General features: G+C 44.8%; 2 protein-coding genes across 2 annotated transcripts; one reads left to right on the forward strand and one right to left on the reverse strand.

Annotated features, from left to right (window-relative positions):
* Positions 1-23: 23 nt before the first annotated feature.
* Positions 24-15,252, reverse strand: dennd1a (DENN/MADD domain containing 1A). Its single transcript, XM_063889459.1, is given in 24 exon segments — positions 24-2,195; positions 2,197-2,811; positions 2,898-3,129; positions 3,349-3,486; positions 3,718-3,782; positions 4,612-4,743; positions 4,879-4,935; positions 5,019-5,090; positions 5,431-5,471; positions 5,792-5,879; positions 6,006-6,107; positions 6,547-6,672; positions 6,749-6,850; positions 6,936-6,981; positions 7,703-7,803; positions 8,398-8,508; positions 9,569-9,622; positions 9,730-9,810; positions 10,101-10,170; positions 10,756-10,875; positions 11,092-11,141; positions 11,468-11,511; positions 12,793-12,857; positions 15,126-15,252. Coding segments are annotated over 24 exon segments (2,922 nt in total). The 5' UTR covers positions 15,143-15,252; the 3' UTR covers positions 24-1,802.
* A 1,133-nt stretch (positions 15,253-16,385) lies between these two features.
* nek6 (NIMA-related kinase 6) lies at positions 16,386-23,105 on the forward strand. Its single transcript, XM_063890275.1, has 10 exons — positions 16,386-16,598; positions 19,125-19,219; positions 19,464-19,604; positions 20,072-20,134; positions 20,306-20,416; positions 20,658-20,766; positions 21,178-21,285; positions 21,360-21,454; positions 21,786-21,899; positions 22,061-23,105. Exons 2-10 carry the CDS (start codon positions 19,148-19,150, stop codon positions 22,169-22,171), a joined length of 924 nt encoding a protein of 307 aa, XP_063746345.1. The 5' UTR covers positions 16,386-16,598; positions 19,125-19,147; the 3' UTR covers positions 22,172-23,105.
* Positions 23,106-23,277: the final 172 nt, after the last annotated feature.

A 23,277-nucleotide genomic window follows, 5' to 3' on the forward strand; every position in this document is an offset into this window, starting at 1 on the left:
GAAGCACAGTTTGTGAATTATAGTATGTTTGGATAAATTTAATACTCATTTTCTACAAGTGGACTGTATGGCTGTGATGGGGGTGGTGATGAAAAACGTCGGTCAGTTTTACCCTCTGAGAACCACAAGCTCATTATCTCTCCATGACGTCCTGTGTAAAACACTTCAGATATTACTCGTTAAGAACAGAGGTGTACAGGTAGAAATAATCAGGAATCATTTCAGACATTTCCACATTAAGTGTACTCATTATACCAACCAGCTGAAATGACACTGGAGACACGAGTGAGAACCTTTTTTTTACAATGCATGAGTCAGTTTCTCATTTACTGTCTTCAAACACAAAGTAATACTTGACTGAGGTAATAAGCAACACAAGAAAGTGCATATATATAAAGCAGAGTTAGTCCAAATAATTTACAAACAGGGTTTCAAAGTCCATATATATTTAATTAGACAGAAAAGTTCAAATCATTTTAGGGACTCTACAGTCTATTGTTGGCTTTCTTTTTAGGATTCTTTTAAAAAAACAGTAGGAGGCAACACATTTCCACAGCTCAGTGACACAAGCCAAGATGGGGTTCCTCATGAAGGCCAGAAAACTGAACAGAAACAGTGCATGAAGCTTTAAAAAACATCAACAAGTGAACTGACTGCATGACTGAGATGCACCACACTTTGCTGTAGCTACGGTACCAGAATGCCACTACAATGTCCATAGCAACACGAGCTAATCGTAGAAGATGGAGATGTTTTTGAGACATATATCCTCGTTCAGGAAACACAGCGTGCTAATTTTTAAAATCTCATACCTATGCTGATTTACACTTTGCTAATATGGAGGCGTTAGAGTGTTATGACAACTGTTGGCATCTGAACATCTAGAAGCATGGCAGGCTTTGAGGGGGATTTCCTCGGCAGAGTGGCGGAAAAATGAAAGTGATTGTGGTGAGGGCAGGTGTGTGTGTGTGTGTGTGTGTGTGTGTGTGTGTGTGTGTGTGTGTGTGTGTGTGTGTGTGTGTGTGTGTGTAGGGGTCTTACATACTGAATCAGGACCTTCTGTCGCAGTACATGTGATAGTTTGACACACAAAAAGAGCCTAGAACAGAGTCGTAAATAAATATGCGTGAATGTTTGTATTTCAGTCTTGATTTGTGGTTCATGGTGTTAATGCAGTGAAGCCGTGATGACGGATTTTTGTAGGCAGACCCTGAAGGTAGCACCTCCCCGTTTGCCTCCTCAAAAAGCAATGGGACTTTTCCATTGGATTTTGGAAATATTGCATAAAATAAGCTCTGTGGCAAACACACATGTGATGTTTGGAAGGATTTTTCCACATATTTAACTACTTTTATTATTTTTGAAGCTTAAACGCAGTCTACGGGAGTAAAGAAATACCGTTAGGTTTAGCATGACCACCGCTAAGCTAAAGGCGGCTAACGTCCTGCATGATGACATGAAGTCCTCTCATGTAGTCACTTGTTGGCAACCATGTTTATATTATGTTTACGCCACATGGAGGCGTCTGACATTCACGAGTGGGGTATTTTGTGACGTATTTAATGTCGAAGAACCAGGCGGGGAAAATCTCTTCAGCTAGTGTTAACCACAGGCCTTATTTTGGGCATCCAACCAAGCGAACAGGAAGTGGTTAAATAATGAGCCATTTCATCTAGTTTGAATAAAGCCAACAAAATGATGCGAGGAGATAACGCTAGTGTTTAGAAACCAGAGTAAGTGTTGTGTGTGTCAGAGCTGAAAGCAAGAGAAGGTCTGGAGTCAGTAGTGACTCTTCACAGGCTTCAGTCAAACGTTTCCCACCTCCTCCGAAGATCCTCCACCTTCTTTTTGGGGGGTTTATCTGGCTTGGCCATAGTCAGCAGCTCCCCGAACAGATCCTGAGTCTTCTGGCTGTCCGCCTCAGCACAGAGCGGCTTCTCCAGTAAGTTCATGGCTGTACTGGGAACAGGCGAGTCGGCTAGACTGGACAGAGCGTGATTGCTGGCAGAGTAGTGGGGCCGGGAGGAGGGGAAGGCTGACTGCTGCAGTCCATAGCTGGGGGGCAGGGTTGAAGTCCCGGGTGAATGCTGTCTGTAGAGTCCTGGCAGTGTAGAAAAGGACTGAGGCTGAGAGTGTAAGTAGGAGCCTGCCGGGGGCCCGTAGGCTGCACTGAAAGGATTCCCGCCTACAGTGGGGGGGGTAACGTACTTGTGTGTTCTGCAGGGAGTGGGCGAAAGGGTTGAGGGACATGTGAGGATGCATCGGGAAAGGAGGCAAGCCCTGAGGGTAAGACCTGGGTGGTAGTGTTGGTTTGCTGGAAGAAGAGGACACACCGTCCCGCAGTGAGGAGGGGGGGCTGGGCGCTGAGCTGCTGAGGGGGTCCAGAAGGCTCATCAGATCTATGCTGTCCACAGAGGACTTCAGCAGGTCTCCGTCGGTGCTCATGCTCAGGGCCTGCCTGAACTCCTGCCCCCCCGATGTCGTCCCCCCGTCCCCACCGTCAGCCGGTTTGGAGGAGCGCACCTGGGCCGCGGGGGGGGCCAGCACGCCGCCCAGCTCCGGCGTCTTCCTCCCTTGAGGACGCGGGATGGTGATGTTCCCGGGGGTGGAAGGGTCCAGGGTGTCGGGGCACGGGCTCGGGCTCAGGGAGTGGACGTCCATCTGCGCGGGGAGTTGGACGGAAGGAGGTCTGTCGCAGGGGGGTGGGGGCCCGCAGACCTCCTGCTCCACGCTCCACAGCTTGTTGTACGGGTTGGAGAGCTTGAGACCCGGGAGCGTTCGTGAGTGTTCGCCCACGCTCAGGTCCATCCGCTGCAGACACACGAGGGGAAATGTTTTAGCGTACCAAATATATATCTTTGGAAACAACACACACAACGGATCACGTGACCTCTGACCTGGTAGTTGAACTTGGCCTGCTGGAGCTCCTCAGAGTCTTTGGGAGTCCTCAGGTCCTCCAGACTCTTGGCTAAGGTGATGTGTTGACTGTCGGGCTCGTCCTGGCAGCCGAAGATGTCGCCCAGCAGGGTGACGTTGGAGAACTTCTCATTGACCGGGCTGGGGGGGGCAGTGTGACTCTCCGCCCCTTCTAACAATTCCACCTCCTTCAGGGAGCGGTACGGCTGGGGCCTGCAGGGACAGGGTTTCACGTATAGTCAGTCATTTCTATAAAATGAGTCTTCTATAACTATTTATGTATTGCAATAAACCTGTTTCTGATTCTGAGTCAAAGCTAAGTCTAACTTTGAAGCTTTAAAACATTGAACACTCATTGATTAAGAAAAGGAAAAGGAGTAGAGAAAGGTTTATTAATGAGTAGTGCAGAGAGAGAGAGAGAGAGCTGCATACAGAGGCGACCACTCGAAAGGGACGGAGAAGAGAAAGCTGTCAGGAAAGCCAGAGATGGAGTCGTCGTCGTACTGGAGCTCGTCTCCGGACGAATCCTCGGAGAGAAAGACTGTGTAGTGACGGGTGGGACGGAGAGCGCTACGGTGAAGAGAAGCACATGCACAGCTCGTTACATGCTCGTTAAAGAAAGGGAAGAAGAGGAAAATTAAGAGTTTCATTTTCACAAAAGGATCAAGATCAGAAAGTTACTGTTCAATCTTTAAGAAAAAGAACGGCATAGGATAAACGAATCAAGCCTAAATTACACAGAAGCTACTATAGTTAGCATTATGTTGTGTGATAAAGTGTGTATAGTGAGGGAAGGCTTACTGGTCCACGCCGCCCTCCAGACTCACGTTGCTGCTCGGCCTCTTCAACATCATCGGTGGCCGAGCCTGTAGTAGTGGAACGTTAGTTATTTTGGCAAAGGCATCACTAACCAGGGTTTTTGTCGTCACTCAAAAATTAAGCCCCGCCCACTTTCTGGTGAAAATCCTGCATCAGAGCGAAGCGGAAAATAATAGTGTCTTAAAGCTGCTGAGTCACAAAAAATAATAATTAAAGCTGATTGACTGATTGATATATTGCACCTCAAACAACAAATAGATCCAGAGGTTTCTTTACTTCCTCTCCAGAAAAAAGGAGAGTAAAGAAAGGATCAGAAATCTCAGTCTCAGTGTCAGCCTGCTGCCTGCCACTCGTCCCCCGGCAGACCCACCGGACATCCATCCCCTATTTACTCTCCGTAAGCTGTCTCTGCCGTCTGACCAGACACCTGACCCCATCTCCATATCTCTGGACTCATTAAACCCTTTCTGACCCACAGAGAGATTGTTTTCTGGCAGCACTTTAACATTTTACGGAACTTGAACGACTGAAAGCAAAGTTACTGCTCTGTCTCAAGCATTTAGAGGTTGTTCATTCTCCCTGAAATGTGCAGAAGGTTAACCTCATGCCCTGACAAAAAAAGGAGCACTTTTTCCAGAATTGTATGCAAAAATAAAACATATACATGTCTAATATTTCCAGTCTTGCTTATTGATTCTCCACATTGTCCAACATTCTCTCTCACAAGGGTTTACAGACAGTGATGTGCCTCCAGATGGGGGAGCAGAGGAGCTGAAAGGGGGGTGCTAGTGGAGAATATTAAGAATGAAACACATCCAGTTTACTCTGTGAAGTTCCTTCTCTCTCTCCCCACGCCCGCACCTCTTTTGTTCTCACCTGTCCAAAAAGCACGGTGATTGGCCTCTGGTCGTCCAGTGATGTCACAGGCCCCTCCCTCCTGACTGCCGGGCTGTCGTCGTCGTCGATCACCGCCGACCCCACGGTGGAGAAGCCGTTCTCTGCCGTCTCCTGGAGGGGGACACAGGGAGGAGCCATGTTTTTCTGCCTGTGGCCCTCAGTGGAGAAAGTGTGGACCCCCGTACTGGAGCTTATCACCCAAACTCTCTCTCAGAGTGGACAGAGAGTGGACAGAGAGCCTCTTACCTTCTGCTTCAGCCTGCTCTTCACCTCCTTTATCCGCATCTTGGCATGGTCCTTGGCCTGGGGAACAAACACAGCCAGGTGAGTCTCATCCTGATTCCTCCTAACAGATGATTCTGTAACCGACGACAGGAGAGACTTACAAACTTATAGACCGTCTTCATGGCCGGGTTGGCCTTCGTCTTCACTGTGTTGAAGATAGCCCCGCCTCCTTTCTGTCAGGGAACACACACACACACACACACACACAGAAGTTAATCACACAAACATTCTAATTTACTTAGAGACACATCTGTTAGTGACACACACATATTTGTAAACACACATACAGTACATGAGCTAAAGAAACACACATTCTTGTAACACACTAAAAATACACATGCTTAAATGAGAGACTCACATCTTTGTACACACTTTCGTAGGTGACACACACACACACACTATTTTTGTAACACAGTTAGACACACATTTTCAACACATAAACAAGTGACGCGCACACACGCACACACACACACACACACACACACACACACACACACACACACACAGTCTCACCTTCACAGTGAACAGCCACTGGTGGTAGGTCTTGTCACTGCCTGTGGGGGGGAGACAATAAAAAGTCAATAATAAGTAGTAGTAGAGCTCAGCGTTTAGTGTTTTGAAGGTGGGGGGGGGTCAGTGCTGTCTCTGATCTGATGTGGGAGTGAGATCCAGGGAGTGGGGGGGGCAGCGATGGAGAAGGCACAGTTAGCCTGCTGAGCCAGCTGATGCTACAGTCTGCTGATCTGTGCATCAGGACAGACTTTGGACCTTTAACCTTTTGCCTCCTCACTGTGTGACTCCTTTGCCTCCATGTTGATGAACCCGTGACATAAGTCACACACACGCGCACACACACACACCACTCCTGACTCACCTGCATATTCACCCAGGCTGATTTCCTCTTCAAAGATGTCACTGAAACCTTCTCCTGAGTTCAGCAGGTCCAACCGGCCGTCTATAAACTGCATGTAAAAGCACAACATGTATAAGAGGAAGGAGGAAATGTGTGTGTGCGTGTGTGTGTCTGTGTGTGTGTGTGTGTGTGTGTGTGTGTGTGTGTGTGTGTGTGTGTGTGTGTGTGTGTGTACCTGTTTGAAGAGCTGCAGCTGGATGGCATTCTGCAGGAACTGTCTCATGGCGCTGGAGCGATGGCTCACGAAGGTTTCCTCGTTAAATGTAATTAGCTCTTCCTAAAGAAGGAAAACACCGGAGCCGTCTCAGCACCTCACACAAACACACACACACACCTAACGAGCTAATGCTACGCTACGATGTCACTATAGCGAAACATCTCAAAACCGACACTGAAATAATGCCACAAAAAAAACCCCAAACATCAGGAGAGTAAAAGAATAATAGATACAACTAGAATGAATAAATAGGCTAAAATATATAAATAAAAGACACCTTTCAGCCGCGTTCAGATTAGCATTGAAGTAAGAATTGACAGCAGAAAGGGAACACACCTCTTCATATCTTCAGACGTAAACAACTCGTTATAATTTATAATTGATCACCAGGTAGGAGATGCGATGCCTGACTTTATTTTGCATGAACACAATTCTGGGTTTGACTTAAAACACCTGAAACACCGAGACATCTCAGAGTGCCTTTTGACGGCTCACTGACCGGCTGGATGTGCAGGGCGTCTCTGTAGCTGCCGAACAGCGCCGCCTGACTCCGGAGGAACGCTCGAGCCACGCCGTCCCCCGTCGTCGTCGAAACTTTCCTCAACCGGCTCTTCAAAGACGACACCTGTGGGACACAAAGTCACTATCAGAGAACAGTTGCATCCATATTTAACTGACGGTGCACTGCAGCCGTTCCTCACCACATCGTTGGGCAGGCTTTGGAGGTCGTCGTAGGGGGTTTCCAGGGTGTTAGTGTCCACATTCAGGACCACCACATCGTCCAGAGCCAGCCCTCGCACTTTCTACCAGCAACAACAAAACACAGCCAGCTTTAGAAACAAGGTCCCTGTGAAGAGCTGGTACTGATGTGACAGGTGCACCACCTACCTCCATCAGGCTGGAGTGGACTCCGATGAGGTAGGGCATTGGGGCACTGAAAGAAAGGAACATTTAGTCCTGAGATAAGAGCTGGGGTATTGAACTTAAACTCAGAAAGCCTTTTCCTACACAGTCAAATGTTTAATCCTGGTCTTCTCAGATCTCCTGGATCTCCTTGCTAAATAAAAGCTGCAGGACTGGGACTTGATGCAGGTCTAAACTACACCAACAGACGAGCATGGAGGTGTCTGTTGAGCTGTTCAGCATCTTTGTGTTTGCTATGCAATGTTATCAACTGATCCTGGACCTCTAACATGCATATAGTATGACAAGATTCATGCAAGGATGATGCAACGGGACAAATCTCAATTACATGTGTCAGTATCATGGTTATAAATGCCTGTAATCAGTGGCTAAATGTGGAAATGTTAATGGAAAACCAGCAGGATTCATTCATTTCTACATATACATTATAACAAAGCAACCTTTCAGTATTTGACAGCGGTATATTTGACTAATAATTCCAAATGATTTGCTTAAGTAAAGTGACATGTGTGTATAAAAAGCTAATTGAGACACAGAGAGACGCTGTGCTTTGAGAAAATAGCACATTCAACTCATTAAAGGAAGAATAAAACAACAACAAATCTGGTTCTCTCTGCACTTCAGTTAAATGGAAGGCCACCAGTTCAACCAGTTTGAATATAAAACCATCACCATCCTCCTAACACAGAGACAAAACATGGACTTTATCGGGCGTTAGGAGGCGTACTCACCAGCAGTAGTCTAAGAGATGAGGCGGCAGGACTGGGATGTAAACATGCTGCCAGTGCATTGGAAACAACATGGCCGTCGAGCCGTGGACACAAGCTGTTAACTGAGGACACACACATGCATAAAACACACTCGTTATATAATATGTACACATAATAACCGGGTTTATAGAATTCATTCCAACATGATGATGGCAAACTACAGCTCTGCTGTCAGGACGGAGAAGTGCTCAATTAGTTTATTGGTTGACATTTTATCGTGCAACCTAATGAGCTAATGCTACGGTATGATGTCACTTTGATACAAAACCTGTCCAAAATATCTCAAAAAGACCTGAAATAATGCCACAAAAATCCCTAAAACATCAGGAAAGTAAAAGAATAATAGAGTAAACAAATAAAATGAACAATAAGGCTTACAAATGTAGATGAATGACACCTTTCAGATTAGCATTTAAGTAATTGATCCCACACCTCTTCATATCTTTATACCACTCGTTATAATTGATCAGCAGGTAGGAGACGTGATGCCTGACTTTATTTTGCATGAATACAATTCTGGGTTTTACTTAAAACACCTCATCCCATTCTAACGTATCAACTTGACATCCTAAAGAGATCATTTTGTAAACTCTGAATCTGTGCAGACACGAAAGATTGAAGAGAGAGACAAGAATCAGGAAGTGGACTCTACTTACAGTGCTTAGTTTGCTACAGCAGATGAGGATTCGGCGTTCATAAAGCATACTAGCGTACAGGTGAAGCATGTTATTGACATCTACTGCTACAAAGTACTCTGTTAGGTTTCTCTGCAGGGGTCAAGCACAACGAGAGAGAAAAAAGAGTTAGTCGTGAGGGTGGAGACCCAGTGAACCATGACAGTGGGGCAAAACAATGGTACATTTCCAACAAACAGAGCTGGGATGCATCCTAATACATGTCAATAACACCCTTATAACCAGCTGCAAGCTCTCCCTCTGCCGGTTTCAACAAGCTTTAGAAGAACAATAGGCTCATAGTGATTTATCTGATCAAAAACAAATCACTAAATATCAAGTGAGAACCCATGGTCCCACACTATCTGCACTTCTGAGGAAATACAAGTTATGCCAGGATTTCACAATTTTGGCCTCGACTTGGTAACACCCTTACTTCATATCTCATTATTACCTTTTATTAGACTTAAAAAGATGACCTCTAGATCAATCAGATCATTTTTTTCAGTCATAAATGTTAGATTTAATCACATTTCGTCCTGATTTACGCATCTTTCATTATGTGCAGTGGGCTCCTGTGAAAATCAGGGGGTAGAAATCAACATTTTTCATTACAGTGAACACAAGAACGCCCAAAACTAAGCAGTAAACTACAAATATGTGTCTGTACACTGTGCAAAACACTCCACACTACAGTACAATAATGCATACTCTATGTAGTACTCTACAGCGTACAGTACTTACACACAGCCATACAGTACGTGTAACACTACAGTACACCTTGCCTTACAATACGTCGTACACTATGCTATTGCCTCAGGTTTTCTCTACGTAACGTACACAAATACCAGACAAATACACCTTAGAGTCTGTCCACTAACCCATAATATACCCCGTACACTATCCCATTAACTACTGGTTCTGGAATCTATGTTGTGTTGTCTTTACGCTGCAATATTCCCATTACAATTTAAATCCTGAAACCCCTACTGGTTTAATTCCTTCCCCATGACCATGCACGTCTTACTGATTAAGTCGCTCCAAAAAGGCGCCTATAGTCTCTTATTATCCTGACCTGTGACAGCTCAAAGATACAAATCAATTGCATACGTATTTTAGATCTTTGAGCAGAGGGGGAAATGACGACACTCACATTCTCAGGTATGCTGGGGAGCTCCCTTGGGTCAGGCACAGTGAAGAAGGAATGCTGGAATGAGGGAAGTAAAGAGACAGTGAGACAACTTATGGAGTCAACTCTACTCCTATGATATCAGCCAATAAGTTGTGGGTTTGATGTGTTGAAGTCAGACTCACCACACCGAGATGAACAGGGACCCCCGGCTCTGGGATGGGGAGCGTATGTAGGGACACCAGGAACTCTTGCCAATTGCTCTCCTGAAACATCCAGGGAAGAGTCCAAATAAATGCAATGCACATTTAGAAAATAACGGATAATCTGAAGCAGAAAAAACCTCATAGTCATACAAGATGTCTGGTGGGTGTGCAGCTTGTTGTAGAAGAGACAGATGCATGTAAACTCATAGTGTCTGTTCCCAAATTAAGGCAAAAACTGAAGCTAAAAAACATTTTACATTTGAGCTTAAAGACAAATTACTAATGAGAAAGAAATCAGCCAATTGATGTCCAGCTTTGAGGCGGACGGGCTGCCAGCTGTCAGGACTTACCTGGCCTTTGATGGTGTAATCTGCGAGGATATTCAGTAACTTGTAGAAGACTTCAAACCAGGGCAGGTAGCTGAGAGGACGGAAACATGAACAATTGTGAGGTTAATCAGACTCATCAGATGGAGGAACTTTGAGAAACTGTGAAATGCATGTGGTTAATCCTTCCAAACCAAGAGAGGAAGTTTATGAATCTATGTGCTGCGTGTGGTTAATCTGGTTGTGATGTGTTTGATTGGCCTACATTTAACAGACTTACGCCTTTTAAAACAAATCTAATCTCCTTGATGCAGAGGCCAGGCAGCTGTCTAACACACGTGGAAGCTCCTGCAAATTACAGAGCCAGCATTTCTGCAGCCTGATCACTCAGCTTTTAGATTGCTTTATTACCTTTCTCATGTCTGCCATGTTACAACCCACACTATACAGCCTGTCCTGCACATCCTCATTTGAACACCTTGCTGTTCACAAACCCCCGGTTAATGCTCTCATCTACCGTCCCCTCAAACCAAACCAAGCAAGGGGAAACATGTCTGGATTCCTCTCCAAACTCTGCACCATCTCTCCATCCGAACTTGTGCTTCTATAAAAACTCTTGTCCTTTTCAGACACTGATAGACTCCCTACCGAAGAGCTCCTGAAACCCACTCAGACTCACCTGAGAATGCAGTAGCAGGTTTGGGCTCCTGAGGAGAGGCGACAGAAGCCGAATCTCTGTTTGCTCTCAATGTCAGTAAGCACGAATGTGAAGTTCTGTCCGACCTGGCTAACGGTCAGACTGCAGGGGGGGCGAGAGAGAGAGAGAAGAAAGAGAGAGAGAGCAAGAGAGAGAGAGAGCAAGAGAGAGAGAGAGAGAGAGAGAGCAAGAGAGACATGTAAGTAGTGCTTTAGCATAATTATCTGTGGAGAAACTCAGTAGAAATGTCTTTGCTTGAGGTCAGTAATATGGTGTGTGTGTGTGTGTGAGTGTGTGTGTGTGTGTGTGTGTGTGTACCTGTCCATGCTGAAGGGGAAGCAGAACTTGGGCACGGTCAGAAGAGTTTCCTGCAGGACCCAGATGACAGAAAGTAAAGTAACTAAATGCATTATCATTTATATTTAGGCATAAATATGATTAAAAACAAAAGGGTTTGAGGGGCCGAGGGGCCGAGGGGAGAGGTGTGATGGGGAGGAATGTATCTACGCTTGAGGGAGAGGAAGAGTGAAGCACACATGAGGAAAATACTAATTTACTTGTAGTTCATATACAGTTTAATTACAGTGCACATCCTGCTGTGGTGAGCCTGCAAACAACATGTAAGAACAAGACACCCTGAGGGGAGGGGGGATCCCAGAGAGGAGGGAGAGAGTTACACAGTATGTCTTCAAACCTGGTCTGGGTAGTCTTCAGGGTACTGTCTCCGCATCTCCGGCCCTGACACAAACACAAAGACATGTAATCAGTGTGGAGGAGGGAACAGACCATAATGCAGAACATGCTGATGACTGAGTTCATATCTAGCAGACAGTGGAACAAGAAGTTGTGATGTGAAACAAAGAAGATGCATATCTTAAAACTCCATATGAAGTCACACAGAAGATGGTATGTGTGTCACAGAGATGGGAATGGCATATTGAAACCTGAACAGGAAATTTCAAAAATAAAATTCTTAGAAAAACATCCGGCAAACCTTTCCTCGGTACTCAGGAAATGAGTCACACATTACAGATTTTAAAAGAAAGATTAATCACATTTTTTTGCCGATTTACTCGTGAAACCCTTGTACCTGTTTGCACATGTCTGGGGGTTAAAGGCACAGACTACTTCTATGGAATACTAAAGGTAAGGATATCCAAAAACAATCATTAGAGCGTTTCTGTAGTCCTCTAATAACACATGTTATTAGTGAAGTGCTTGTCCTGGTGTTTAAAGCACAAGCAAGTAAAAGGGCTTGCTCTGGGAATAGAGGTGAGGGGTTAGGGGATTAGGAGTCTAAAAGGTGAGTTTTGGGGGCTTTTTTTTAATGACTTGAGAGTGTCGGCAGATCAGAGGCTGAGTTCTGGACATATTGAAGTTTTTTGAGGGTGAATGCATAGAGAATGCCTGTGCAGAAATCGAGACGGGGTGTAATGGTTACTGGGTTGAAGTGGAGGACCAAGGTGAAGGAAATCCAGGCCGGAGATCAGGGCTAGAGGTTGTGTGTGATTGACAGGTGAAGGCAGCGCTCGATTCTAAGCTTCTTAAAGGAGGCGTAAGGAATGGCCAGGCGCTTAAATAAAAGCTTAATTAATCAATGTGAACGCTGCAATAATACTCCATTTTACAATCTACAAACATTTAATTGATGACCAATAGTTTTGTATTTATTTATTTTTCAGTCACTGCTAGTTCATCAAAAATCCAATCCTCTTCAGACCAGGGGCCGCACATATGTTCTCTCATGCATACTGTACATGTTCCTCCAGAGTCTGTCTTTCCTTTACAATGTCCAGCCATGTCCTGGTGTTAGTGGGTGGAAATTTGCTCCCCAAATATGATCTTTTTCCAGCAGGTTCCATAGAGACCGTACGCCACCTCCCCCTCTTTCCTGTGTAATTAGCAACCTAGCTAACAAGCTATTTCATATACTATACAGAATGATGAACACGGAGAGAACTGAGTGGAAAATCTGTGATCAGAGTCTCAGAGAAGATGATGTGGTCTTCAGATACTCACCAGAGCTGTGTGTGCCTGGATGGGCCACCTCCAGAAACACCTCAAAGGTAGACTCAGGATTCTCCCTGGAGCAGAGGAGGGACATTATCAGTGCACATGTTGCCTGCTAGCAACAACATGCAGGAACTTCATTAAAGCAGTGTGTCCACAAGTTCAGGGGACAGGGGGAGAGTCAGACGGCCCCTAGTCTCAGGATCTACCCCTAGCCCTAAGACTGCCCTCTATAGTCAGGAAAGGCCCCTTGTCTCAGGACTGGCCCCCAGCCTTAAGACTGTTCTCTAATGCTAGGACTGACCCCTAGTCTCAGGACCAGCCCCTAGCCTTAGGACTGCCCTCTTGAGTCAGGAATGGCACATTGTCTCAGGACTGGCCCCTAGTCTTAGGACCAGCCCCTAGTCTCAGGATCGGGCCCTAGTCTTAGGACCAGCCCCTAGTTTCAGGACAGGCACCTAGTCTCAGGACAGTCCCTAGTCTCAGGACAGTCCCTTAGACTCTGGACAGTCCCTAGTCTCAGGACAGTCCCTTAGTCTTAGGACAGGCACCTAGTCTCTGGCAGTCCCTAGTCTCAGGACAGGCCCTTAGTCTCAGGACCCGCCCCTAGCCTTAAAACTGTTCTCTAAAGTCAGGACTGGCCCCTTGTCTCAGAAAAGGCCCCTAGTCTTATGATCTGCCCCTAGTCTCAGGACTGTGTTTTATAGTGAGAAATGGCCCCTTGTCTCAGGACTGGCCCCCAGTCTAAAGACTGTTCTCTAATGTTAGGACTGACCCCTAGTCTCAGGATCAGCCCCTTGCCTTAGGACTGCCATCTGGATTCAGGAATGGCCCCTAGTCTCAGGACTGTCCCCTAGCCTCCCTAGCCTTTTGACTGTTCTCTAGTGTCAGGAGTGGCCCCTTGTCTCAGGACTGGGCCCCGTTCTTAGGACTGTTCTTTAGTGTCAGGACTGGCCCCTAGCCTCATGGACTGCATCATGGCTGGCCCCTAATCTTAGGACTCTAGCGTCAGGACTGGCCCCTTGTCTCAGTACTGGCCCCTAGCCTGAGGACTGTTCTCTAGACTCAGGTAGTCTTAGGACCGCATCAGGACTTGCCCCTAGCCTTATGGACCACATCAGGACTTGCCCCTAGCCTTATGGACTGCATCAGGACTGGCCCCTAGCCTTATGGACTGCATCAGGACTGGCCCCTAGCCTTATGGACTGCATCAGGACTGGCCCCTAGCCTTATGGACTGCATCAGGACCGGCCCCTAGGACCGGCCCCTAGCCTTATGGACTGCATCAGGACCGGCCCCTAGCCTTATGGACTGCATCAGGACTGGCCCCTAGCCTTATGGACGGCATCAGGACTGGCCCCTAGCCTTATGGACTGCATCAGGACTGGCCCCTAGCCTTATGGACTGCATCAGGACTGGCCCCTAGTCTCCTGAAGGGGCAGGGCAGCGGAGAAACCCACGTGACTCAGATAGAGGAAACGGACTCAGTGCTCTTCTCCTGTCCAAACCGTTACATTGTGATGTCACATTTTGAAAGATCGTTTTCTCACACTGAAACATCATGCACCCATTCCTCACACACACACACACACACACACACACACACACACACACACACACACACACACACACACACACACACACACACACACAGGACCAGCACGGTGTTTACAAAAGGCTAACGGCACACTGGTCGGTGCTCTGTAAGGTTGACATGAGGAGTGAGCTGGAGATAAGCAGCCTTTCTCTTCTGCACTTTACCGTTACTCCTCAAACTAGTGTCCGGTGTAGACGTACCGGTCACACAAAACAACATTTCCCCTCAGAGACTCAATAAACAAAAACAACCCCGCTAAAATCAATTAGGTGTCGCAAAGTGTTTCCTTTCCTTCCTCTCTTTCCTGTAGTGCCATGAACCCTTCCTAAGATAAGCAACTGTTATCACACGCATAAACAACCTCCAGGAAACGAACCGGGAAACGGTTACACCATCTGGTTACACTTTCTTAAAGCTTGGGCACCATAAACCTGCTATAACACCGGATAGAAAGACCTGTGTACACTAGCTGTATGTTCTACCCTTTATAGTAGTCTATGGTTCTCAGTGCTACACATGTTTGTCCACAGAGCTTCTTACTGCCCCTCAGCATCCTGTGAATGATAGCAGACCTGCCATTGTTTTTCTGCTCCAGTAATTGGAGTGTAGCACCAGTGTTTTTAGCCTACTGTGTCGCAACAAGTCAGGGCCCCGCACTGTCCTGTATCTCCCCCAATGAACCGCTGGAAGCAGGCTAACAGCTAGCAGCAAGCTAACAGTCTCATCACAGCACCAACACTCTTACTTGATTCTGGACCCCATCCTAATTCCTAAGCCGCGTGTGTCCGGAGGTGTTCTTCAGATGCTAACCTGTCACACAAACACAGAGCTGTGCAACGCCATGGTCCGCGTAGATCACGCTCTGTCTCGCACTGCACTGTGGGAGTTGTAGTTTTCTGCAGCAGACCTGTAAGTGTATAATATGGGGCGATATGGGGCTAAAAACTACAGCCTCCACAATACCTTGAGAATAGTTTGGTCCCGTGATAAGATATATGTTTGCATATATATATATAGTGGTTTAAGAAGTACATATATATATTTGTACACAGTATACAGTGGTGAAAGACATACTTAAATGTGTTTCTTAAATAAAAGTAGCAGTACTAAATGTGAAAAGTACTCTGTTACAAGTACAAGTCCTGCAATTTAAAATATGTTTAATAGTAAAACTACAATGTTTGGCATCCAAATATACTTAAAATACCCAAAGTAAAAGTACTAGTTACTGGGTCACAACTATTATGATTATTTGTGTATTTCTTTTAATCGCAACTGGTAAATATAAAGCTATTTTTGCAGGAGACCTGTCTATAATATGGAGCTCTGGTGGTAAAAACTGCAGCTTCCACAATACCTTATATAACTGTTTGGTCCCATGATAAGATATATACATATATAGTGTAGGAATACTCTGTCCCAGTAAAAGTATTCTAAATGTTCCTCCAGTGAAAGTAGAAAGTACTCTCCTCTAAATGTACTTAAAGTAGTGACAGTAAAAGTAGTCATTGTCTGATTGGTCCATTTCAGAATAATATCTCTGATATGTTTTATAATGATTGATCATTAAAGTGTTCTCAGAGCTGGTAAAGGTGCAGCTAGTTTGAATGGCTTTGTATACTGCAGGGTAGCTGCTGGATTTACTGCAGGTGAACTACAGTCTGATTTAAGGGTTCATTATATTTACCATCATTAATCCAGATCAAGTAATTGAAGGTATTAAATAAATGTAGTGGAGTAAAAGTACAAATGAGCGTTAAATGGAGATACTCAATTACAGCATCATTAAGTATAGTACTTGAATAAATGTACTTAGCCTCTGCTTAGCTACAGTAACCGTACACCTGATGACAAATGGGACAAATACACACTCAATTACCTGCAGTTTTTTCGGACTCTCACGTGTGTATTACACTGGTATCACATATCATCTAACTCTGACCCCATCCCACAAGGAGAGGCGGAGATGGAGCTGTGTGACGTTTGACCTACTTTTTTTCAACCAACACTCACAACCTCATCACCGCCAGCATTCTGTCAGGTATCCCTCCTCTCAGCGGGCACTAACCCCAGGCACACACAGACAGTGGAGGTGGTCTGTCTGCCTGTCTGTGAGTCTGTCTATCTGTCTGTCTGTCTGTCTGTCTGTGAGTGCATAACAACACGGACCAATGTGACTTTTAGAAACTTTTTCCAAGTCAGCATGCCTCCTATTCAGGTAAGACACACTGTTATTACACTGTTAAGCTCAGCCTGCACACTTTATGCTAAGCTAACTCAGCTGACAGTCTATGGAACAGTTTACTCTTTAGGAAGCTATTCGCACATGTAGCTAGCATGTTAGCCTACAGCTCTGAGAACATATGGAAATGATATTTACCCGTTTCTCTTCTCATGAGTCCTGCTTACTTTATAACAAAACAGCCTCATATTGAGAGTAAATGTCAGCATTGCTTCACTGGGCTGTCACTGTTTGGTTAGCTTACAGAAGTTTTGCTGGTGTTTCGAGATATTCAGATATTAATTACCTCTCTGTGCTCTCTCTGCCATAACAGGAAACCATTGCTAACTTTTGCAGGTTATTTGTCTAATAATGGCATTGGACATATGTCGTTTCTGTAATCACAATAATGTATTGCAATAACTTGGACTCTTTTCTTTAGTAAGGTTAGTAAAGGTAGTGAATATGGCTTTTAAAATGTGATTAAATAGAAGGCAAAACAACTTTTCGAGTCCAACATTGATTGAGTAACACTCGGTTACATGGCCTACATCCTTTTTGATTTCGTAAGATGTGTTTCATGCATGTTTTCTAGTGGTTTTAATAAATAAATAGCTTATATGAAAAAGCCACATTGAAAAATAGTTCATGTTTAATGCTGTGTGAAATAAAAATGGTATTTTCCTATTTAATGAAGAACTTAAATGTAAAATAGTAAGCTGAGGGAATGGTTGAAAGTCTTAAGTTGAATAAAGATTTCCAAATAAGCTCTGACTATATTTATTACTAATACAGAGTAATCAGATGAAGACATATCAGGATATCAGGATAGGATAAAATACAAATCGGACTATAATTGATATATAAATGATCATATTTGATGTGTAAATGAACACTACATTAAGTCGTTTCAGCTGAGGTAAACACAGGCTGAAGGGTGGGGTGCCAGGCGGGGGTGGGTGGTGTTTAAAGTCATGAGGATGCCTGGGCATCCAAGGTCAAATAACTGGCTAAAATTAGTCACGTGTCAGCTGAGACTGGAGGGCTGCTCTGTGTCCACGGAGCAGGAAGCTGAGTCTTTACACACCCTCACTGAATACCTTCAAATTCTGCCCCATTGTTATTCTGCTGTGTTCTCGGCTCTTTTGAGGCTCGGATAAATGGATGTCAGCAGCATAAGTCCGTCTGGTTTCCTATGTGAAAAATGAAATGATCACCATCAGTATCAGACTCAGAAATCTTGCATTGGTTGGGTTATTCTGTAGAGGGATGTATTTATCAAGCGATCACAATAATGTGTATAAAGTGGGTTTTTTGTGGAAAAAGTAGATGACTTTTGTTCAGTTGCTGCTGAGTTGGATTGTGTATTTTTGACACTGTTCCACTTAACTCCTTACAGCACATGGTAAACTATAGAGGTGTTTCATAGATGAAGCCATCCTTCCACCCCAGCAGCCACGTATTAGTTACTTCATGATTTTGCATTTCGATCTCTCTCTCAGTCTCTCTCTCTCGCTCAGGCTGGTTTTAAAAACTATGATTAAGGAAGTGAAACTCAGTGTTGTGGCTGGGGATGGTGTCAAGGCCAGGCTCTGGTAATAGAACATGGATGAAAATATGAGGGCATCTGTGTGGTGCGAATCAGACGGGTCTCCATTGAGAGATTTCTTCGCTTCCTTGAATGCCAGCAGCACCACAGTCCTCATTAGCAGCAGCCTGACACATGTAACACAGCTCTGCCTCTGTGCTGAAACCTGAGTCGTGACATGACACATTGCTCCCATTTTAATGGTTAGCCGAGCTGAGGTTAGCGCAAGTTAGCACATGTACACACATGATTAAATACTTACAGCTGACTCAGCAGACATCAGAGGGATGGTAATGCTTGTAATGATTTATGACTGGGACCTAGTACCAACATGAACTATCTTTAAGATGCTATTTATGGCTAAAAGAAGTTATTTATACTTCAAATTTGCAGTAGTTAGGTCTGCACAATTACAGTTACAGGCTAAATATGTTAAATTATTATTCAGAATTAAGGATTGTGCTGCTGCAGAGAGCCTGCAAGACCTTATCCACACTCTTTGCTCCGTTAAGATTCCCCCTAAAAATCCCACCATGATCATTTCAGTATTTATTTAAATGGCACTGAGAATGATGATGCAATAACGACCAATCCCTCCTATATCAGGAATCATATTGCAAGTATAATATCAGTCAAATAATGGTAATTACTTATGTTTTTAAAATCCTGCAGCCCCAGATGTAAATGAAGTTGTTTTGTGTGAATGCTAGACAACCATTTCAAAATATTCCTCCTTTAGTTTGTCTTTATTTTGGAAATGACGCACACAGTCACGTACGGATGACTCAGCCTGTCATGTGAAAAGCTAAGAGGACATTTTATTGTAGCTTCCAGCACACACTCTGTCAGTGAGGCTGCAGAAAAAGACAAACCCTTCTCTGTAATAAGTCTTAACTTATTAGATAACATTTGAACATGCTTCTTTTCCACTACAGGAGTAGGTGGGTGTGATGCCACCATGGAGACACGGAACAATAACCAGCCCACGTTAGACAACAGCTTCTACAAAATACCCAATCAGGAGGACCAGGTAGGGCATTAAACCAGGCTATTATCAGACAGAATCCCCCTGTCCTTCAGAGGCTGCAGTACAAGATGCTACCTGCTCATCTTTAAAGACATTCACACACACTTACACACACACCATTTGGGATTCAGTATCTCGCACAGGGGACAAACCACCAGGACAGTCTTCTTCATTTAAGGCTTTAGGATTTCTTGTCCTTGGCTGCTTCGTCAAACCTTGTAACCTGGTGTTTCTTTTACTCGTGCAGAACAATGGGCCCAGCTATAAGTTCTGCTGCACGCTGGCCAACTTCCGGATTGAGAAGAAGATCGGTCGGGGGCAGTTCAGCGAAGTGTACAAAGCCACGTACCTGCTGGAGGGACAGCTGGTCGCACTCAAGAAAGTCCAGGTACAGACTGTCGAGGGAATACACATTTCCCCCGCACAGACGTCCACGTCCTTCTGAAATCTCACATGCATGCTTTTGTTAAGCTTGTTAGCAGACTGGATATGTGTCAGAGCAGTAACACCGGAGAAACTGCCACTCAAAACATCTCTCAGTTACATTTTTGAATGACTAAACCTGCAGGATTCTTGTAAATACTAGAGTTTCTATCTTGTTAACACCCTTGGTATGAATCATATGCTGGATGCGTATTATGTTGCATCCTATTTGAAATAGAAGAGGAGGCTCCACACTGATCAGAACTTCCTTTAATGATGAGTTAGGAATAAGGTTTGACCACAGAAGGTGGATTCTGCTTAGAGCCTGACCAATTCTAGCGTTTAGTCGGAATCAAGAGTCATACCTAGCTGGACTTTATAGTGTAAGAAAAAAGCAAAGGAATGCATTTCATTTTATCTTTGTTGCTGCAGATCTTTGCGATGATGGATGCCAAGGCTGGCCAGGACTGCATCAAGGAGATTGATCTACTGAAGGTAGGGTTGATCAATCATTGTGTTCTGTGGGTCAGTGAGAGATCTAGTGTTCCAGCACTAAGGAAAACATGAGGACTAGTGCATTTCATGAGCATTACTTTGAGTTTAGCTCAACTTGTTTTGTCGAGCTGAAACCAGGACAGATGTATGTCTTCTGTTTGCCCCCTGCAGCAGCTGAATCACCCCAATGTGATCAAATACCTGGACTCTTTCATTGAAGACAATGAGCTCAATATTGTCCTGGAGCTGGCCGATGCTGGAGATCTGTCCCAGATGATAAAGGTCAGACAAACTTACCTCATTCAAACATGAAAAGTGACCCAAACTCAACTCATTTCACACACAGCTGCAAAAATACTCGATAGAGAAGTTGATTACTAGTCTTTTATCAAGATTCTTTCTACTCAAAATGTGTGAGATGAGAGCAATACTTTGTCTTGGCTTCGCATACGCTACACATAGCATCTTCAAGTTAGCATGGTAACTCTCTATGGACTGACATTGCTTCCTTTTCTCTTTAAAGTACTTCAAGAAGAAGAGGCGCCTCATCCCAGAGAGGACTATCTGGAAGTACTTCGTGCAGCTCTGCAGCGCCCTGGAGCACATGCATTCACGCAGAGTAATGCACCGTGGTAAGCAGCTACTCCCATTTCATATAGAGTAAGGCAGGAATGAATACCACAACCCTGAAGTGAGGCAGCGTTAAACACTTCTGGTTGAGAGATGACCGCACTCCGGAGCAGCCACAGCCGCACCTTAGTTTGTTTCTAGCAAAAGAAACCAACATCGATATTTGTGGTTCTTTAATGGTTCTTGCGTTTACCTCAAAGGTTGCACTGCCCCCTAGTGGAGAGCCTTAGACACTGAGCAGCTAGACTTCTGTTTACAGCAATAAAGTAAACAGCTGCACCTTATTGAAGAGTCAATATTCAAACACAGGAAGGAATATGTACCTGACGTTGTGTACATTTCTCTACAGCTTGCAATGATTTTATAAGCTGTGCTGTAACATTTCAATGTGTGTGTTTGTGTGTGTGTGTCAGATATAAAGCCAGCCAACGTGTTCATCACAGCCACAGGCGAGGTGAAGCTAGGCGACCTGGGGTTAGGACGCTTCTTCAGCTCCAAAACCACGGCGGCGCACTCCTTAGGTAACGCACAGACACAACATGCATACATATTACAATACAGACATATATCTGAACACCAACTCTCCTCCTCTCAGTGGGGACTCCTTACTACATGTCCCCGGAGAGGATCCACGAGAACGGATACAACTTTAAGTCGGATATCTGGTCTCTGGGATGTCTTCTGTATGAGGTGAGCTCATATAAACACTGTCAAGGTTTTTTACACCTTTTCCAAAGTCAAATTCAAGCATTTTTAACCCTTTTACAGCTGTGGTTAATGAATATGCACATACAGTACGTATGGCCTGCTTTAGACGATGATGAAAAGGAGATCCCAGGGATAAAGATATGTAGTGGGCCTAGCATCGGTCCCAGGGACATCTGAGCAGCTTCTGATGGATCACCTCTCCGTCACACGTCTTGCAGACCGGCTGCAGGATGAGGAAACCGTCAGAGGTCCTTGTTGCATTGGTTTGTTAGAAGTCTTCACCAGGAATTTCTTCCCATTTCTTTTCCTGCAGATGGCAGCGCTGCAGAGTCCGTTTTATGGGGACAAGATGAACCTGCTCTCCCTCTGCCAGAAGATCGAGAAGTGCGATTACCCCCCGCTCCCTCCGGACCATCACTCTGAGAAGGTAGATGAGGAATCATTCACTGAGACATTTAACCTGTTAGCTGTGCATGCCAACACAAATCAGTCTCAAACAGAAACCAAAGCACCCTCCGCCTCAAATAGAAAGGTTTTGTGCGTTGTGTGCATCTCAATCATGTCCTAATGAAGCCCTCTTCCCCTCAGCTGCGGGAGCTGGTCAGCATGTGCATCAACCAAGACCCAGACCAGCGGCCGGACATCGTCTTTGTGCTGCAGATCGCCAAACAGATGCACCTGTGGACCTCCAGCACCTGAGCCCCCCCGCTGAGGAGCTCAGTGCTCAACCTCGCGTCCACAGGAGGACGATGGAAGCTCCGCCCCCTCTCCTGTCCTGTCATGGAGGATGTGAAGAGCCCAGGAGTGGTGCAGCAATTAGACTTTCTGAAATGCAAAGGAGACTTTTCTGCAGCTCGGGATGAAGAGCTGTCTCACTCCAGCGGGGTGCATTCCATACAGACTGGGACTTTGAGTGTCCGTCGTTGTAATCTGTTTTATTTTGTCAATTTAAGTACATTCTGTAGGAGTCAGATTAACAAACTGTGTATTAGCAATTACTGATTTGTCTTCTTTGATAGTTTACATACAGCGTGTATCTCCTGTAGAGAGCCCAGTGTGACTGCTTCATTATTACATCACTTCTCTGGGACCCAGTCTCACTATTCTGTTACGTTTTTGAGACTCTGTCCCTAAAAACAATTAATAAATGATCTGGAATTAAGGAGAACCTGCCAGCCTTTACAGTCCGTCCTTCTGCTGTGTGTCAAGTCTTGAGAAACTGGCTTTGCAGACTGCATCTTTCTGAGCTATACAAAGATTCTATTTAGGTGCATTCTGGGAAATGTAGTTCCTCTGGTAAGGCGGGCTCTGCTGCCTCAGCTTTGACACCCCTCTGTGGGAACTTGTAATGTTTTGTATGATGCCGACATACTTTCCCCGTTAACCGTTCAAAGTGGATTTTAAATTAACTTTAATTATCTATATTTTGTTTTGAGTTAAGGACTTAAATAATCTTAGGAAGTGCTGAACAAGTGTTTTTGTGTGAATGCAGACCATAGTTACTGTGAATCTGTAGGAATGTGATGCTGTGATGCCATTTTGAGGTAATATGCTAAACAATGTCTATATTTACTGAACAGTGCCTTATCACACACAGTACCTGTGCCAATATAATAAACATATTGCATACAGATTGTTTGTGCCATTACTCTTTACCTTCTTATTGCAACACCCTGCTATCCACAGGACCTTTATTTTGAAGTTCAAACCATTTAAACCAAATAAATAAAGGGTAACTCTCCTGTGGTCACATTACACCCCCTGGTGAAAAGTTCAAAAGAAATCAGTACATTTTATGACCAACA

This window comes from Eleginops maclovinus, chromosome 8 (genome assembly GCF_036324505.1).
Source record: "Eleginops maclovinus isolate JMC-PN-2008 ecotype Puerto Natales chromosome 8, JC_Emac_rtc_rv5, whole genome shotgun sequence".
In the NCBI taxonomy this organism is placed as follows: domain Eukaryota; kingdom Metazoa; phylum Chordata; class Actinopteri; order Perciformes; family Eleginopidae; genus Eleginops; species Eleginops maclovinus.